This window comes from Seriola aureovittata, chromosome 23, assembly GCF_021018895.1.
Source record: "Seriola aureovittata isolate HTS-2021-v1 ecotype China chromosome 23, ASM2101889v1, whole genome shotgun sequence".
Classification (NCBI taxonomy): Eukaryota; Metazoa; Chordata; class Actinopteri; order Carangiformes; family Carangidae; genus Seriola; species Seriola aureovittata.
Genome location: NC_079386.1, coordinates 7395858 through 7410530, shown reverse-complemented (window position 1 = coordinate 7410530; position 14673 = coordinate 7395858). Strand labels below are relative to the sequence as shown.

General features: G+C 39.5%; 1 protein-coding gene across 4 annotated transcripts in view; it reads left to right on the top strand.

Moving 5' to 3' along the window:
• Positions 1–14673, top strand: part of LOC130164170 (protein phosphatase 3 catalytic subunit alpha) — a 62737-nt gene that overhangs the window by 28615 nt on the left and 19449 nt on the right. For all 4 annotated transcript variants that reach the window (XM_056368701.1, XM_056368699.1, XM_056368702.1 and 1 more), the window contains exons 3-8: positions 5665–5789; positions 6362–6473; positions 6901–7046; positions 7912–8051; positions 11872–11949; positions 12931–13025. In XM_056368701.1, coding sequence (XP_056224676.1) covers positions 5665–5789; positions 6362–6473; positions 6901–7046; positions 7912–8051; positions 11872–11949; positions 12931–13025 — 696 coding nt within the window. The remainder of the gene's footprint in view (positions 1–5664; positions 5790–6361; positions 6474–6900; positions 7047–7911; positions 8052–11871; positions 11950–12930; positions 13026–14673) is intronic.

Genomic DNA, 14673 nt, shown 5'->3' with positions numbered 1-14673 from the left:
AGGGAGAACACATATGCACAGGCTATTACCAGCACAAGAAAATGAGCTATTAATAATAATAATAATAATAACAAAAAATAAATAAATACAGAAATATTCCACATAAGGCATTTAAATATTTCATGTGCCAAGCTCCAGACAGAGCACAGAATTGAAAATTATTAAACCTAGACTGATAAATTGGTCGGGTTGATTCTATTTTATTGCAGATATATTGATGGATGTATGTAAGTTGGCTTGTAAGTAAATAACAAATTATGTTTGAGAAATGCCAAAGATGTTTTTGAGGACTTAGAAACTGCCATTATTGCATCAGAGAGCGCTGACAAGTTTATCTCACTGCTCTCAATTTTGGTTAAACTTCTTTCACCAAACAAATTTAAATGGTCCTTTTCAGAAGTGTATTCATGTTATGCAATTATGTAATTCTCTGTCTTTGAGAACAGTGAGGTACAGATTCGTGTGAGCTTCATTGCTAGTCCATCAAAATTCAAAGACGATGCACAACTCTCCTGTACCCAGTGGTTTATTCACCAGATGTTTGGGTACTGGTGCCATGATTAGTGCAAAATTTAGAGTGTAAGATATTTACTATTGGCCAATTTATCATTAGCATACTTTAAAATTCTCAAATATCGTTTGGTATCAGCCTCAAAAATCCCATTTCTAAAGGGTTTGCGCCAGTGGTTTACAAAAACACAGTCTTTTGAGGTCCAACTCTAAATCAGACATTCTAACATTTTGCTGCTGTACTGTTGATAGCAGCTTCTTAAACATTGCATACAGATTGATGTTCATAACAGACTGCAAGCTCCACCTCCGCCTGCTCTGCAGGATGTTCGCTCTCAGAGAGTGCCATCATAAAACCTGGGGTATTGTTATCATCTAGTCTCAATCAAAACATGATCTGGCACAGTCTGCCTCGGCGTGGATTTCTCTCGCTCAATGAGCCCGGCCTTTGGAGTGGCCTGTGTAGGTTCTGAAGCCAGGTTGTGTAATGCCCACCACCCACTCAATAGCTGCTGCCCGCTGATATGCTGCTACTCAGGGAGATCACTTTAGCACACAAGCAGGAGATGGCCAGAACGAATTGTTTCTCACTCCAGATAATGTACTCCCACCTGCTCTTCTTATGTGGGCTTTGGTTCTCACCTCATTTCTGTGTGTTGTGTGACAAGAGGGAGGGAGGCAAAGCACGTCTGTAGGTGTACTGGAGCAGATTGTGTGTTTGCTGTGATAAAGCAGAGCTCTGAACTGGAGGAGTTGCCGTTGTAGCATTTCTGTTTGATTTGCATCGACCAGCGTCGTCCGCGCTTGCACGAATGAGGTGACTACAACTCACAGTGATCACCACATTGGTTCTTTTCGGCCAGTGATTGAACTCTCGCCATTGCTGTGTCACCCCGCTGTTTTCTTCACCAGCAAGTGACAGCTTTCCAAAAGGTCAGCTGGAGGTGTAGTCCTCCCACACACAGTGTGTTTGACGTGTGCTTCAGGTGAAATTGCAGCCTTTTACTCCTTTACTGGACTCCCTCCTGCAGCGCTCACTTCTGAAAACATGAAAATATTGTTAGTTTCCCTGTGATGACTGAGTTTTTTAAAAAGCTCATTGTTGTGTATATTTTCACAATAATTCTCTCTTGGTGGTCATCCCTTCTGACAGAATTGCACTAAAGAGCTCAGTTAAATGTGAATGTTGTTTAAGCAATCGCTTTACAAAGCACATGGTTGTGTATTGCATCCATCTGTTTGCTTCTACACAATAGATGCATTTCATTGTTGCCACTGGTGATGTTGGTAGAGGTCCTTTATCAGGTCAGCAGCAGCGTAGACTTGTTTCTGTTTTCCCCCTCAGCGATATAACTGCCATTGTTGAAAGGATTGGCTGCTATTGGGATGTTCCCATAGCAATAACCAGCCTTAGCATCACAGGCCCTTCTGGGTAAAGCAAAATAAATGGCTGGGATTACTGACATGTGTAAGATAAAATATATTCACATTTTATTGCATCTTGATTTTAAGTAGTATATGTAACATGAATTCTAGCCAGCATGCAGATAAAAGATGTTACAAAAAGATTTTGTAAAAGGAGGCCTTCAAATTATTGATTTCAGGACAGAAAAAAATATTTATTGCTTTAATGGCTGCTTGTTTGTACAATTATACAATTGAGATTTCACAGACATAGGAAGTAAATACTAACAATGTAGGTTTTAATTTCCTCTGTCAGACATACCTCAATTAAAATTTCATTTAAACAGTGAAATAGACTTTTATTTTTATAGTAGTAGTAGTAAGTAAAACAGGTATTTTAACCATGAATTAAACAAACACACATAAATGATTTGAGTCATAAATTAGATCAAATGAAATATCAACAATGTTGCTCTCAATCCACCTGTCATCACTCAACAAATGGCCACGTAAAAGTCCAAAGAGGAAATGGAATAATTTTGCCGAAATTAGAGGCTTTTCTGTAGGAAATAAATTGGAAATTGAAACAGAACAAGTACAATACTTAAACCTATCCTAACCCTTCCCTCCATCACTGTCATGCACAAATGTCTATATCAAGTAGAAAAATACAAAAAAGACTCATTGATTTTTATTGAAGAACATGATCATGCACAATACAACTTAATTGATAGAAATTTGGGGGATTTATTCTAGTACATACACGTAATGACAGTGCCAGTAAATAAGAACATTAAGAAAGCAGTAGCTAGACTTTATCTTCCATTTATTCGAGCACTGATTGAGCCATTTTTGTTCCATTAAATCTATTTTCCAGGAACCTTACAACCAATTTAGAATAGGCCAATGCTTCATGTTTGTAGTAGGCTTGGCTTGATTGCAAGGGAGTAAGGACATCTTTAGAAATCGGACACAAATAAAAAGTCTCCTTTTTGAAGTTGGCCCCTGCTGTGGATTTAAAGCGTTGCACAGTGTGGGTTTAATAAAAGACAAATGGTAAAACGGAGGTTTACGATACAGTCAAGGAGAGCTGATTCTTAGAGCTGTCTCACGAGGCTCGTAACTTGAGATAATTGCTCTCCAACGCTGTCCTCAAGCTCCCACTAATTGGGTATCTCTCTGAAACACTTTTTCACAGGCTCTTATTGTAATTCTTGCTGCTAGATACAGTTCATAAAGCGCCATACCCCCTCGCGAAAAGAAAGTCTGCGTCCTTCTCAAATTAGATTGCAATCTATTCACAAGAATTGCAAAAGCAGTTACAACTAATTCAGGCTTATTCAAGCCAGCAGGCTAACAATCCTTACAGCAGAACTGGCCTGATAAAGAAGAACAGGACGCTACAACCGCCGCAGTACTGAAAATGAATAAAGTGATGTTTTTAACCCAGGCCAGTACAAAGTTGAATATATTCAATGTCAGTGTTAATCTGTTGTGGAATCAGCCGGATTCTTCTCAGGGGAAGACCGCTACATAAGGTTAAATCCCAGAAATTCAGATCCCGGGATCTCCTGTGGTTTCTCACAGAGTTCTGCTCCCGCTTCCCAAGAAAAATATGCGAACTCAAGGTTATTAGCATGCATGTTCTTGTATGTGCATGCCTGTGTACTGAAAACTATGCACTGATACAAACATATCTTCTCAAATCATTCATTCTATTACGTAACTGTCACAGCTATATTTTGTTATTGGGGCAAAACATCTGCATCAGTTTAGGGCTGTGTAGTTAAATATTGTTCATAATCCACCAATTAAAGCCACAGTGGCGATGTGTTATGTCATTTGTAACATGGTGGCTGTCCGAAGGATGACCCCTGAGCTCTGACACAATTTATTTTAGGACACAACCGGATGATCGGTGTTCTTGTTTTTTTATAGAGTTTCTATTTGCACCTGGGTGAAAATAGTCACACAGTAGCTAATCGGCCATTTACACGCATATGGAACACCCAATGGAACCTTAAGTGCTGTGTTTTTGTTTTTGTTTTTTACAGGATGGTGCAAATTGTTGCAATGAATTGTTTCATAATTACCATACGCCGTGTGGTGTTCTAAACTTCTGCCTCTTTCAGGCGCTTATTAAAGGCCAGTTTCAAGCAGAAATAACGAATAGCATCTGCCTCTTTTTTTCACATCAGACATAGTCTACTCCTCTCCTCTCATATAAGCTAATAAATATGGAAGAAAAACATTAGAAAATTGGAAGCAGCACCATTATTGCATACTTTTATTTTATTTTATTTTATTTTATTTTATTGTGGTTAAAAGCCTGAGAAAACAAGGTTTTTTTTTTCTTAGATGAAGGGTTAGGGTTAGTTTAGGTGTAACTGACCCCCTGAACCAACCTTTAGAGTAGCTACAAAATTGACCAAAGGCTTTTAAATCAAATGACCTCACATGCACCCTGTCAGTCAATTGCTCCTAAGAAGCAAATCTCCTGTGGCCTCTGCTCCGCTTGTCTCCCCAGGGAGTAATAATGTATAGGGTCACATAGGGTTATAGGAAAACCAATCCAGGTGGAGTGATTTACGGTTGCTGATTTCTGATGCAGATGCATTCAACCCCGAACACTCCCCTGACTCGACTTAACAGCTGACTGCTGTGCTGTTAGTAGCTGTATGGAACTGACATGACACTAGAGTCATGTCAAGCAATACAGCGGCTGTAGCTGTGAATGTACGGGGATTCCTGAGAATTCCAGAGGAGTAACAGACTGACAGCATTATTTGGATAAGGTTAATGTGTTCATGGTGATTATCTCTTTGTAATTGCTATGACAAGCCAGATTTGTAATCACAGTTAACTTAGCAGCATGTGTTTACAGATGGATACTACTGAAAGCTTTCCAGTGGTTTCAGCCAATGAACTTTTAGTGTATTTGGCAAGGATAGGTGTTCAAATTAAGTCTCACTAGTTGAAACGCCTCAAGGTTATAAAGAAAAAGGAAAGAGGATGTGGTGGAAAAGCAAGGCATGAAAATGCACGTTGAAGCCAGTTTTTGTGATTCATTTCCATATTGGACTTTATATAGAAAACTGTGTGCACTGAAGAACTCGGGTTTGTGCTTGGAGGAAGATGGCAATATCACTTGAGAAACAAGTTTGATGGCAGTGTCATTTATGATATGACATTTGAATTGAATTCATTTCAACCTCTAACATGTAGCTACTGCCACAGAAATGCAAAGCCCCATAGCCTGGTACAGAATGTGATTTACCGTTATATTCCAATCTTTTTGAATGGAAGGAATTCAGATTAAACTCTTCATTTCAGTGCACCTACTATGTGTCCTATGTGGTACAAATCAGCATTGTTTTTATGTTCTTTCTTCTTTTCTTTGCATAATATCCTGGAGGATGGGCAGTAGAGCTGACAAGCAACAATGCCTTTTTCACTTACAAAAGCACATACATTTCATATTATTTAATAAACTAATTGTAACTAATTAAAGATTATATAGTGAACTGCTGGATAAAATGTCTCCCTAATTAAGGTTTTTCCAGAGTACAGGATACCACGACATCCTCTACAGTTTTATATTCCAGATTAACTGGGATAGTTTTTGGCATCTGATGGAAAAAATGGAAATAAACAAAAAGCTTCTCACTATGTAATGGAAGCTTTCATCTGTTGTTTCTCATCGGTAAAAATAGCTGATGTGCTTTTGTTCCTCTTTCTGCCTCATTCCAGTGTGCGGAGACATCCATGGACAGTTCTTTGACCTGATGAAGCTGTTTGAAGTAGGAGGATCACCAGCATCCACGCGCTACCTTTTCCTGGGGGACTACGTTGACAGAGGGTATTTCAGTATTGAAGTGAGTCTGTGTATTTGCTTTTGTCCTCATGAGGGCCTAATCAAGTGTGACACACACCATGTGCCCAACTGAAGTTGTGCTTATTAATAGCTTTCTTTGAGCGTAGATCAAATCGGGCTGCAGATATTGGAGTGGTAATCGGCTTTGTAATAACTTCACATGTAGCCTGGATAGCAAATGTCACGGTATAGCTTAGGGTTATGTATAGAGAGCGATTTTAATATGAAACACAATTTATTTAAACGGAGACTGAATTTAGGAATTTACTTAGATCCTGTGTATATCTCCTGCCATCTCATCGCCTGAAACATGATACTTTTATCAATAAAACATATTTTAATGGAGTGTGGTGTAACTGTCATCCGATAACTCCCCTGAAGGTTTATCATCTCCTCCAGCAAGCTTTAAACGTGCCACAGAATGTATTGCATGAATGTTTCATTATAAGCAGAAATTCTTGTATTATGCCACACTTTGAAGTCGACAAAGTCCGACTTGCTGTTTCATCCCCAGTGTTATTTAAAGATGACAAGCTAACTGTTCCCACTGCTTTTTGTTCTTCTTTGTTTCAGTGTGTGCTGTACTTGTGGGCCTTAAAGATCCTGTACCCCAAAACACTGTTTTTGCTGCGTGGGAATCATGAATGTAGACATTTAACAGAGTATTTCACATTTAAGCAGGAATGTAAGTAACGCTTTTTCTTTTTTTTTTACCATTGATCTAAGCTGAGTCTAAGTCTGTGAGACTTTGTCAAGAGTGGAAGGAGAATTGAGTTATTCTTTCTAAAAGTTGTTTATTATACGTCCAGCTCAGCCACTGACCTCAAACGCTCACTTAAAAGTGCCCTCTGGCCTGGTACAGGAATCAGTCAGATTTTTGCCCTTCTTAATATTTACACATGTCAGAAGTATTTCTGTTGGACTCAGACGGAGTAGGAAAAAAAACACAAAGGCGCTGTGAAATTGTGCTGTTTTTAAAATGTGTTTGGGAAGTTTCTTGGCACTTTGAAAAGCCTTTCCGTCCCAGGCTAGCACACTGCCCCAATGTATGAGAGCTGCGTTGTTTGACTTGGCATGCTCTCCTTTCCCTGCCCTGTTTCCCCCCATGACAGGTAGAATTAAGTATTCAGAGAGGGTGTATGACGCATGTATGGACGCCTTCGACTGCCTTCCCCTGGCTGCACTTATGAACCAGCAGTTCCTGTGTGTACACGGAGGACTGTCTCCAGAAATCACAAATCTTGACGACATCAGGAAAGTATGTGTGATTTCAGACCATTTTCTCTTTAATTTCATAAAGCAACGGTGTGTGTGTGCGTGTGTGTGCTTGTGTGTGTACGTGTTTAACACCAGGTGGCTGTTAATGGCTTTAAAAATACACATCATTTGTTGAAAATTGGAGCTTCATGTATTTTATGCATTCATTCTAAGTTAATGAGGGAAAAAAAACTATTTTCATTTTAGCATGATGTGCTTTGAAAATAACAACCTTGCTTGTAATGTATGAAGTAGTTCTACCAGATCTGTCTCAAATGCTGCTCGGGACTTGGACATGTGGGATTGTAAGCACCGGTCTGGTCCTCCCACTGATTAAAAAATGTTAGAGTCAGATTCTGCTTTCCCACTAATTCAATAATTCCAAATGGATTTTATGGCTGCAATCAGAGAGCATGCATAATAGAATTTGCTCTATTGAAGTGTCCGTCATGCTAACCATCCAGTAATCCACAAGCTTTTGTTCGAGAAAGAGCTATCCTTGGCTGAAAGCAGGGTCATTTATGTTCATTGCTCCAAAAGAATGGCTGCCGTCAAATTTTTTCAGGTCTAAAAAAAAAAAAAAAATAAAAAAAAAAGAAGCCAGGTACTGAAAGATGAGTGCTGTCTGACACTTCATCCATACTGTAGATCCTAAATATTCCGCTGCTTTCTTCTTTGAATAGAATATGATATCACTTCAGTGAATGTTAGTCACGATTTAATTGTGATTGCGGCGGCGGCAGCAGCAGCCAGCGTGACGCTCACAGAAGAAGCGGTATAATTTCTCTGCAGTAGTATGTGCACTTCATGTGCAATTTTTCCAGTCAAACAGGCTGACAAGAGTGCTCACATTTTTTCCTCCACAGCTAGACAGATTCAAAGAGCCTCCAGCATACGGACCAATGTGCGACCTGCTGTGGTCCGACCCCCTGGAGGACTTTGGGAATGAGAAGAGCCAAGAGCATTTCACACACAACACAGTGCGAGGCTGTTCCTACTTCTACAGGTGACTATGTTGTCTCTTACAATTAAGGAAATCTAATGAGTGAGGGTATTTATCATTTCTCTAATGTTTTTTTTTTTTTTTTACTCTTGGAAATTGCATAAAGGATTCCAGGTAACAACCGGATAGATAATGACTTCTATTCACTGCTGCCTTTAACGTGGTGCTTTGACAACTTTTAGGAAAAATAAATCATCCACTGATTAGTTTTGGCTGTACCATCTGTGGAAAGCTTATTACTAAAGTGATTTTCAATACAATGAACATTTTCCAAGACAGACTATTTGAGCATAAAGACAGGAAATCATCAACAAATGTCATAAAACAAAAAAGGAGAAAAAAAATGACCATGATCTTGTCAAAGAGATGATAAATCAAGAAACCTTCCTGCCAAATTTCCATCTCTCATCTCTTTATTTTCTTACCCCTGCGATTTCTCAACTGCGAGGGGGAGACCAACAGTTGTTAGAACATGGCGTGCATTAGAAGAGTCCCGAAGACTCCTCCTCAGACTGTCGCCAGTATTTATGTAACCCACATTACCTTCAATGGAGCTGAGTAACTGAACAAACAGAGGAAATGCTCGGAGCAGGCAGCCCGCACTGTCACAAAATGTAATGAACTGGCACATTACCACAAGGCACAGTCCTGTCTCTAAATGCGTTCAGCGCTCCCTCCACTCATTATGGCCTGAGCAATGCTTACTTGGCCCCGGCGTGCCTGGGGCGAGCCAGCAGAAGTAGTCAGACATGTCCTTAAGCTCCTGATATGCATTTTCTCTTTTTTCTTTTTTTCTTTTTTTTTTAATAGCAGGTGTTTCATAACTACTGACTTAATGGTATTTTAATGTCCATGCTTAGAAATAAACTCCCCGCACTGCTGTTGTTGTGGAATTGTGAGGGCATATTTTGCCTGATTGTCATTACGTCTTTTGTTAGTTTCTGTGAGCTGTTACACTGCAGACCCACAACAGGGTTTGTGTTGAAAGACTGTTTTCCCCACTAATGCTGTCACTACAGACTAGAGGCCGAACTGAAATGTTAGGTATGTGGCCTTTTTACCTCAAACGACTGATTTGACTGTCACATGTTCGTGCTGTACCAGTATCCTGGTTAACCTTCTGCCAATTGGTCAAAATTCCTCTGGAGTCTTGTTTTCATCAGTCAGATGGTTGCTAATTGGCATCACACTGGCATTCAGGATTTATGAGACAGTTAAAGCCAGACTGAGAGAGCGCCATTCCTCAACACCCCTCCCCAAGCACCATCAGCTTCTTTGTTGCCTCTGTCTTGCAGAAACCAATATTTTCCCCTTGCGCCGTAGGCACGCTCGTAACACTTTTACAAACACAACTCAGGCATGAAATTGCACATGTTTCTAATATGGTTGCTTCCATTTTAGCCTCCACTAAGCAGCATAGATAAATCAGGCCATAAAGTGATTTGTTTTTTCTTTTACCATTGGTGTTAATCCAAGCTACTGATATTAAGTCAACTTTAAAGCTTCAATTTGCCAAGTGCCGCTTTGTCTGCACATGATGAAGTCATTTCCTGGACAACTCTTCATGTGGTCCAAGGAGCTCATTTACATCTGTGCCCTGTTGTCGGACAGATGGGTGATGCTCTAAACTCAAAATGCACACTGAAAAAACAAAGTAGGCCAAAATGTCTCCTGTCGACTGAACGGCTCCATATGGCCTGTATCTGCATCTGCTGCTGGAAATCAAGTGAGAAATAAAACATTTATTCCTAATTTCTTCTCCCCCTCCAAAGAAAGAAAAATTCATTGCATTTTTAATTCCTTCCTGGCAGCAGCCCCCTCCTTGTCACATCCCTCCCAGCAGATGTTTGTTGTCATTGTCAGGGATGCATGTGTTCTCATGTCTACATGCACTGTGATTGTTAATGAACCTTCAGTGTCCCATGATGGATTTTTCCCACAATTTCAATTTAAAATGATTTACCTGTGCAGCAAACGCGGTATCTGATAAGCATGCACACAAAAACAATCCAGTCAAATTGAAGTTAATTTATTTATATAACCCTTTATTACAATCCTGGCCCAGAGGACTGTACATTAAGAGATGCAATAAAGCTTCCATAACAGTCGACTCTGTATCAAACTTGAGCAAAACTCTGCAGCAGCTGAGTACAGTTATCATTGTCTAAGATGCAATTTAACAAACAACTGGTTTTGTTGTGTAACAGCTGCTGAAAAAATCACAATCTCTTGGTACTTTTGTTGAAAGGTTGGAAGCCAAGATATATAGTTTAGTTTTGATTGCAGCGTGTGGGTGTTGTTCATTGTTATGCTCTCATTTTGCAGGGGCGTTAAGCTAGGATTACAGAACTTAGTACAAAATCAGCATCATATTTCTTCATTGAAACACAACGGTTTTGATATTTGTGTGTTGTTTATGCAATTTGATTATGCTGTTTCCAGATTCAAGACGACAGAAATGTTCCTTTGACATGGCTCAACAGTGCACGTTTAAGACATAAACATACACACAGTTAAACGGTACAACTGCAAGACAACAAGAACAGTGTTAAACAGGTCAGGGTACAGTGCCTTTTTTAATTTGATCAGGGTGATGATCTCTGTGGGAATAAAATACTTTTTATAAATGTTTTTCCAGGCCAGTGGGACTTTTTAGCGTCGTCCTGATGGCAGATTGTTGTTTGTTTTTAACATCACAGAGTAGAATGACAATATGTTAAAAAAATACATTATAATGGAGTTGCCCTTAATTGATTTATCTTCTGTCTGTCTCACAAGAGTCTGTGAGATGTCCCAGAATTTCATCCCCATTGCTGCAAAGGGATGTAGAGGGACTTCTGAGATGAAACCGCAAAAAAAAAACAAAAAAACACTTGAATTTAGCTCCTGCTATTGTTGAAGAAATCCTCCCACATCCACTAAGTGTTTCAGATGTAATGCAAATGCAAAGGTGTCACTCATTCATTGTGAGCTGTCACTCACTTTGTTCATTGCACAGCATCCCACATTTCATAAATCCTGTCCACTGGGGTTTTAATCAGAAGCAAGTCTCATATGTAATGTGGTAGTGCTGTTTTCATAGCATTTTTTTTTTATTTATTTATTTTTTTTAGATGAAGACATTTTACTTCAGAAATGCTGTTTGCCAGTGAATTATCTTATGTCTTTTTTTATTTTTGAACAAAGGAAATTTTGAGTGTAAGCTGGTGCGTGGGCATGAAAGATTGTCGAATGGAAAACTCTGAAACATTACTGTAGCTTGAACGTTGGCTGTAGAGGTTTTTAGTCTCTCTTCTCACAGACTGAATAGATCAGCGTGAGCACACACTCCCGAGGAATCCCTTTTTTTCATAAAGAAACCGTCTGCTATGAATCATCTGTCATACTTGACATTTTTTGAGGTTCATTCTAAAATAAAACGCTCCATTTGAGAAGGATCACACATCACTCCTCTTACAGTATGAAAGCGTGTTTAAAAGTCAAGCATACTATTTAGATTATGAATCACCATACCTTTGCTCACAAAAATGTGGGATTTTTTAGAAATCAAAGTGCCTGCTTTAAAATTCAGGTGGAACTTCAAATTGTTATGAAAGCCTTAATTTACAGCCAACCTTTCGAGGCAATATACCTCTTCATGAGCCACAGTTGGTTTGAAAACAAATTTAGCTTGAACTCAGTCTTGTATATCCACTGTTTCTCTGAGCATAATCAATGATACCCATTACTTATTTAGTTATTTCTATTGATTTTTTTTTCTTGATCTTTCTGGGATTTTTCTTGATATATGAGTAAACCAAATGTTTGTCTCTTTATTCAACAGCTACCCTGCAGTCTGTGACTTTCTACAACACAATAACTTATTATCTATCATCCGGGCCCATGAAGCGCAGGATGCTGGGTGAGTGTTGTGGCATTTCATCTTCTCCCATCACACTGTCACACAGCAGAGTGATTCAGACCAGGGTATTAAATGAAAAGCTTCCTGGGTGCCCCGGGGGTTTGTTTGAGCCTGTCTGGAGAGCAGATTCGGTGCAGCCTGAACTTTGAGAGAAGTCGTGTTAATCCAAGAAATGAAAATGTATCCAGCAGGAGGAGTGAGTTGGTCAGATGTAATGTGACTGGTATAATTCATGCAGATATTGTCAAGAACTCAAGAATTATTGTGTGTTACTGGGTTTTTTTGGGGGGTTTTTCTTTCTATTCATCAGGAATTTGGGCACAACAGGAGGTATAGTAACAGTGCAACTTGGATTTCTAACAAAGACACTGGAAAGCCTCTTTGAAAAGTTTGGTTTTTAAGACAGGCAGGTGGGTGGATCTGTCAAGCTGATCTCCCTCTAAGCAAGGTTAAGGCGGTGGGAGGCACAGCACACAGTTGTTTACCAATGCACTCCCACAGCATGGTCACACGGGACACCTCGCCATATCTCAGATGAGGCTGCTGCCCCAAGCTGCTTCAGACCACAAATGTAATAATGTTATTGAGTTACATTTTATCTTTTGTGTGTAATTGGTACTTTTTTTTTCTTTTTTTTTTTTTTTTTTAAATCTGTGTAAATAGTTGCTGAAAGATATGGGGCAACCAAACGGCACAGGCTGGTAGACCAAACAAACAAAGTGTAGATGGGTTTGAATGCTTAGTTTGTTCAGTATGATGATAACTTAAGGGCACGTTTCACCTGTAACACAGGGATTTGCTCTCCTGAGGCATCACTGATGCATCAGCTTACAAGACAAACACACAGTCAGAGTGAAAACAAGACGCCATAAACACTGTCATGGCTAATCATATCCCGAGGGTTGAACGCCAATGAGTAATCCACGAATGAAATGTTGTAATGTTTACTAATGCTTACTTCTCATTTGGACATTCTACCAGATATCGCATGTACAGAAAGAGTCAGACCACTGGCTTCCCATCCCTTATCACCATCTTCTCAGCACCCAACTATTTAGATGTCTACAACAACAAAGGTAAGGAGAAGGAATGTATCATTAACAATCTTCAGTGACTTGTAATATGAATACCACAGTGTCATATTTACAATTGGCGCTGGGTGACATCACATTTACAGATGGTTGGTTGCGGGCTGGAGAATTATTGCTGGTCTCAGATCTGTGCAAAATGTAATCACAGAACTGGGAAATCCCAAAATGCCTTTTTTCATATAATTTTGATATCATAGCTCAGATGTAATTAATAACATCATGAATGGCTTCATTCCTTTGTAGAGTTTCAGGGACAAGGTATTGTGCATGCTAGCTGACATGTCTTTATTGGACACAACAGTAGAATGGAGCCTGTTGGTTTAGTACTTCTGAGAAAAATGTCTAGCCTTTGGTTTGCTAAAGGTTTGAATTGCTTAACTTACTTACTTAGATATAGATAGATAGATAGATAGATAGATAGATAGATAGATAGATAGATAGATAGATAGATAGATAGATAGATAGATAGATAGATAGATAGATAGATAGATAGATAGAAAACCAGCCAAACAAAAAAGTAAGTTGAAAATGACTACTAGCTTCAGACTGAAGTGATTCTGAGTGGGATCAGTAGTCCTAACACCCTATTACCTTATATTAACTCCCTTATGTCAATTTCAATGTCAAAAATGTTGCTCAATTGATATTTAAAGGGCTCTCAAAATCTTACCTGGGCTGCAATCTGGTATTTGAGTAATTTAACTGTGGTTAAGGGACAACAGTTGAAAATGAGCCTTTTGGCTAACACTGGCACATTTGCAGTGGTATTGTAGCTATAGTTGTATGCTGAGGATAGTTTATATTTAATTGAATGTGATATAAAGGTGTCTTTAAATAATTTGAAAAAAGGTCACTGGTAAGTGTTGCCTTCATGTTTGGCACTTAACTACATCAAAAAGGTGTTGGCATCATATTTGTTCCACAAAATAGTGCAGGCAGTTTTTCAGTATTCCAATGGAGAACTGCTCTACTCCGTATACATAATATATTTTGATCATAGCATTGTACTTGTACAGTGAGTTTAATCAGGTCAAATCAATGACAGAGCTGGTGTGAGATGAAGTGGCCCAATGCCGGTTCGCTTGGCACCTGGTGGCGCCCTATGCTGCACTACGGTGCCCACGCAACAAGATAGGCTCGCCTTTGTGCTGTGAGTCAGCATTTTTCCCCGGAGAACAGACAGTATCTGCTTTGGCTGTGGGGGCATGTTAGGATGGGGGTGGTGTTGGGCAAAACACAGGAAATGGAAATGGGAAGGAAAGAACGATAGTGCTGGTGCACGCTGTTTCGTAATTTCTCTCGTGATGAAATGCCATACCAAAGCTTTACACCGCAGTGCTGCTGGCACAAGCGCATTACGCAAGGGAGCTGTCCTTTTCTGTTTTGTTTTGGCCCACTTGCAGGTGTGTTTTCTTTGATCTGAGATTAGGTTGCATTTGTTTACTCTTTTTCCCATGAGCTGCCTCCATGCCTTCTTTGCAATAGTCAAGAAACAGCGAGGCAGTGTTCCTGTCTGGTTCGTTGTTTATTATTAGGACCCCATTTGTTCCATGCCAGCTAATCTTCCAAGGGCTCACAGTCAGCACAACACGGCACAGTACAAACAAACAAACAAACAACGTGATGTCAGATG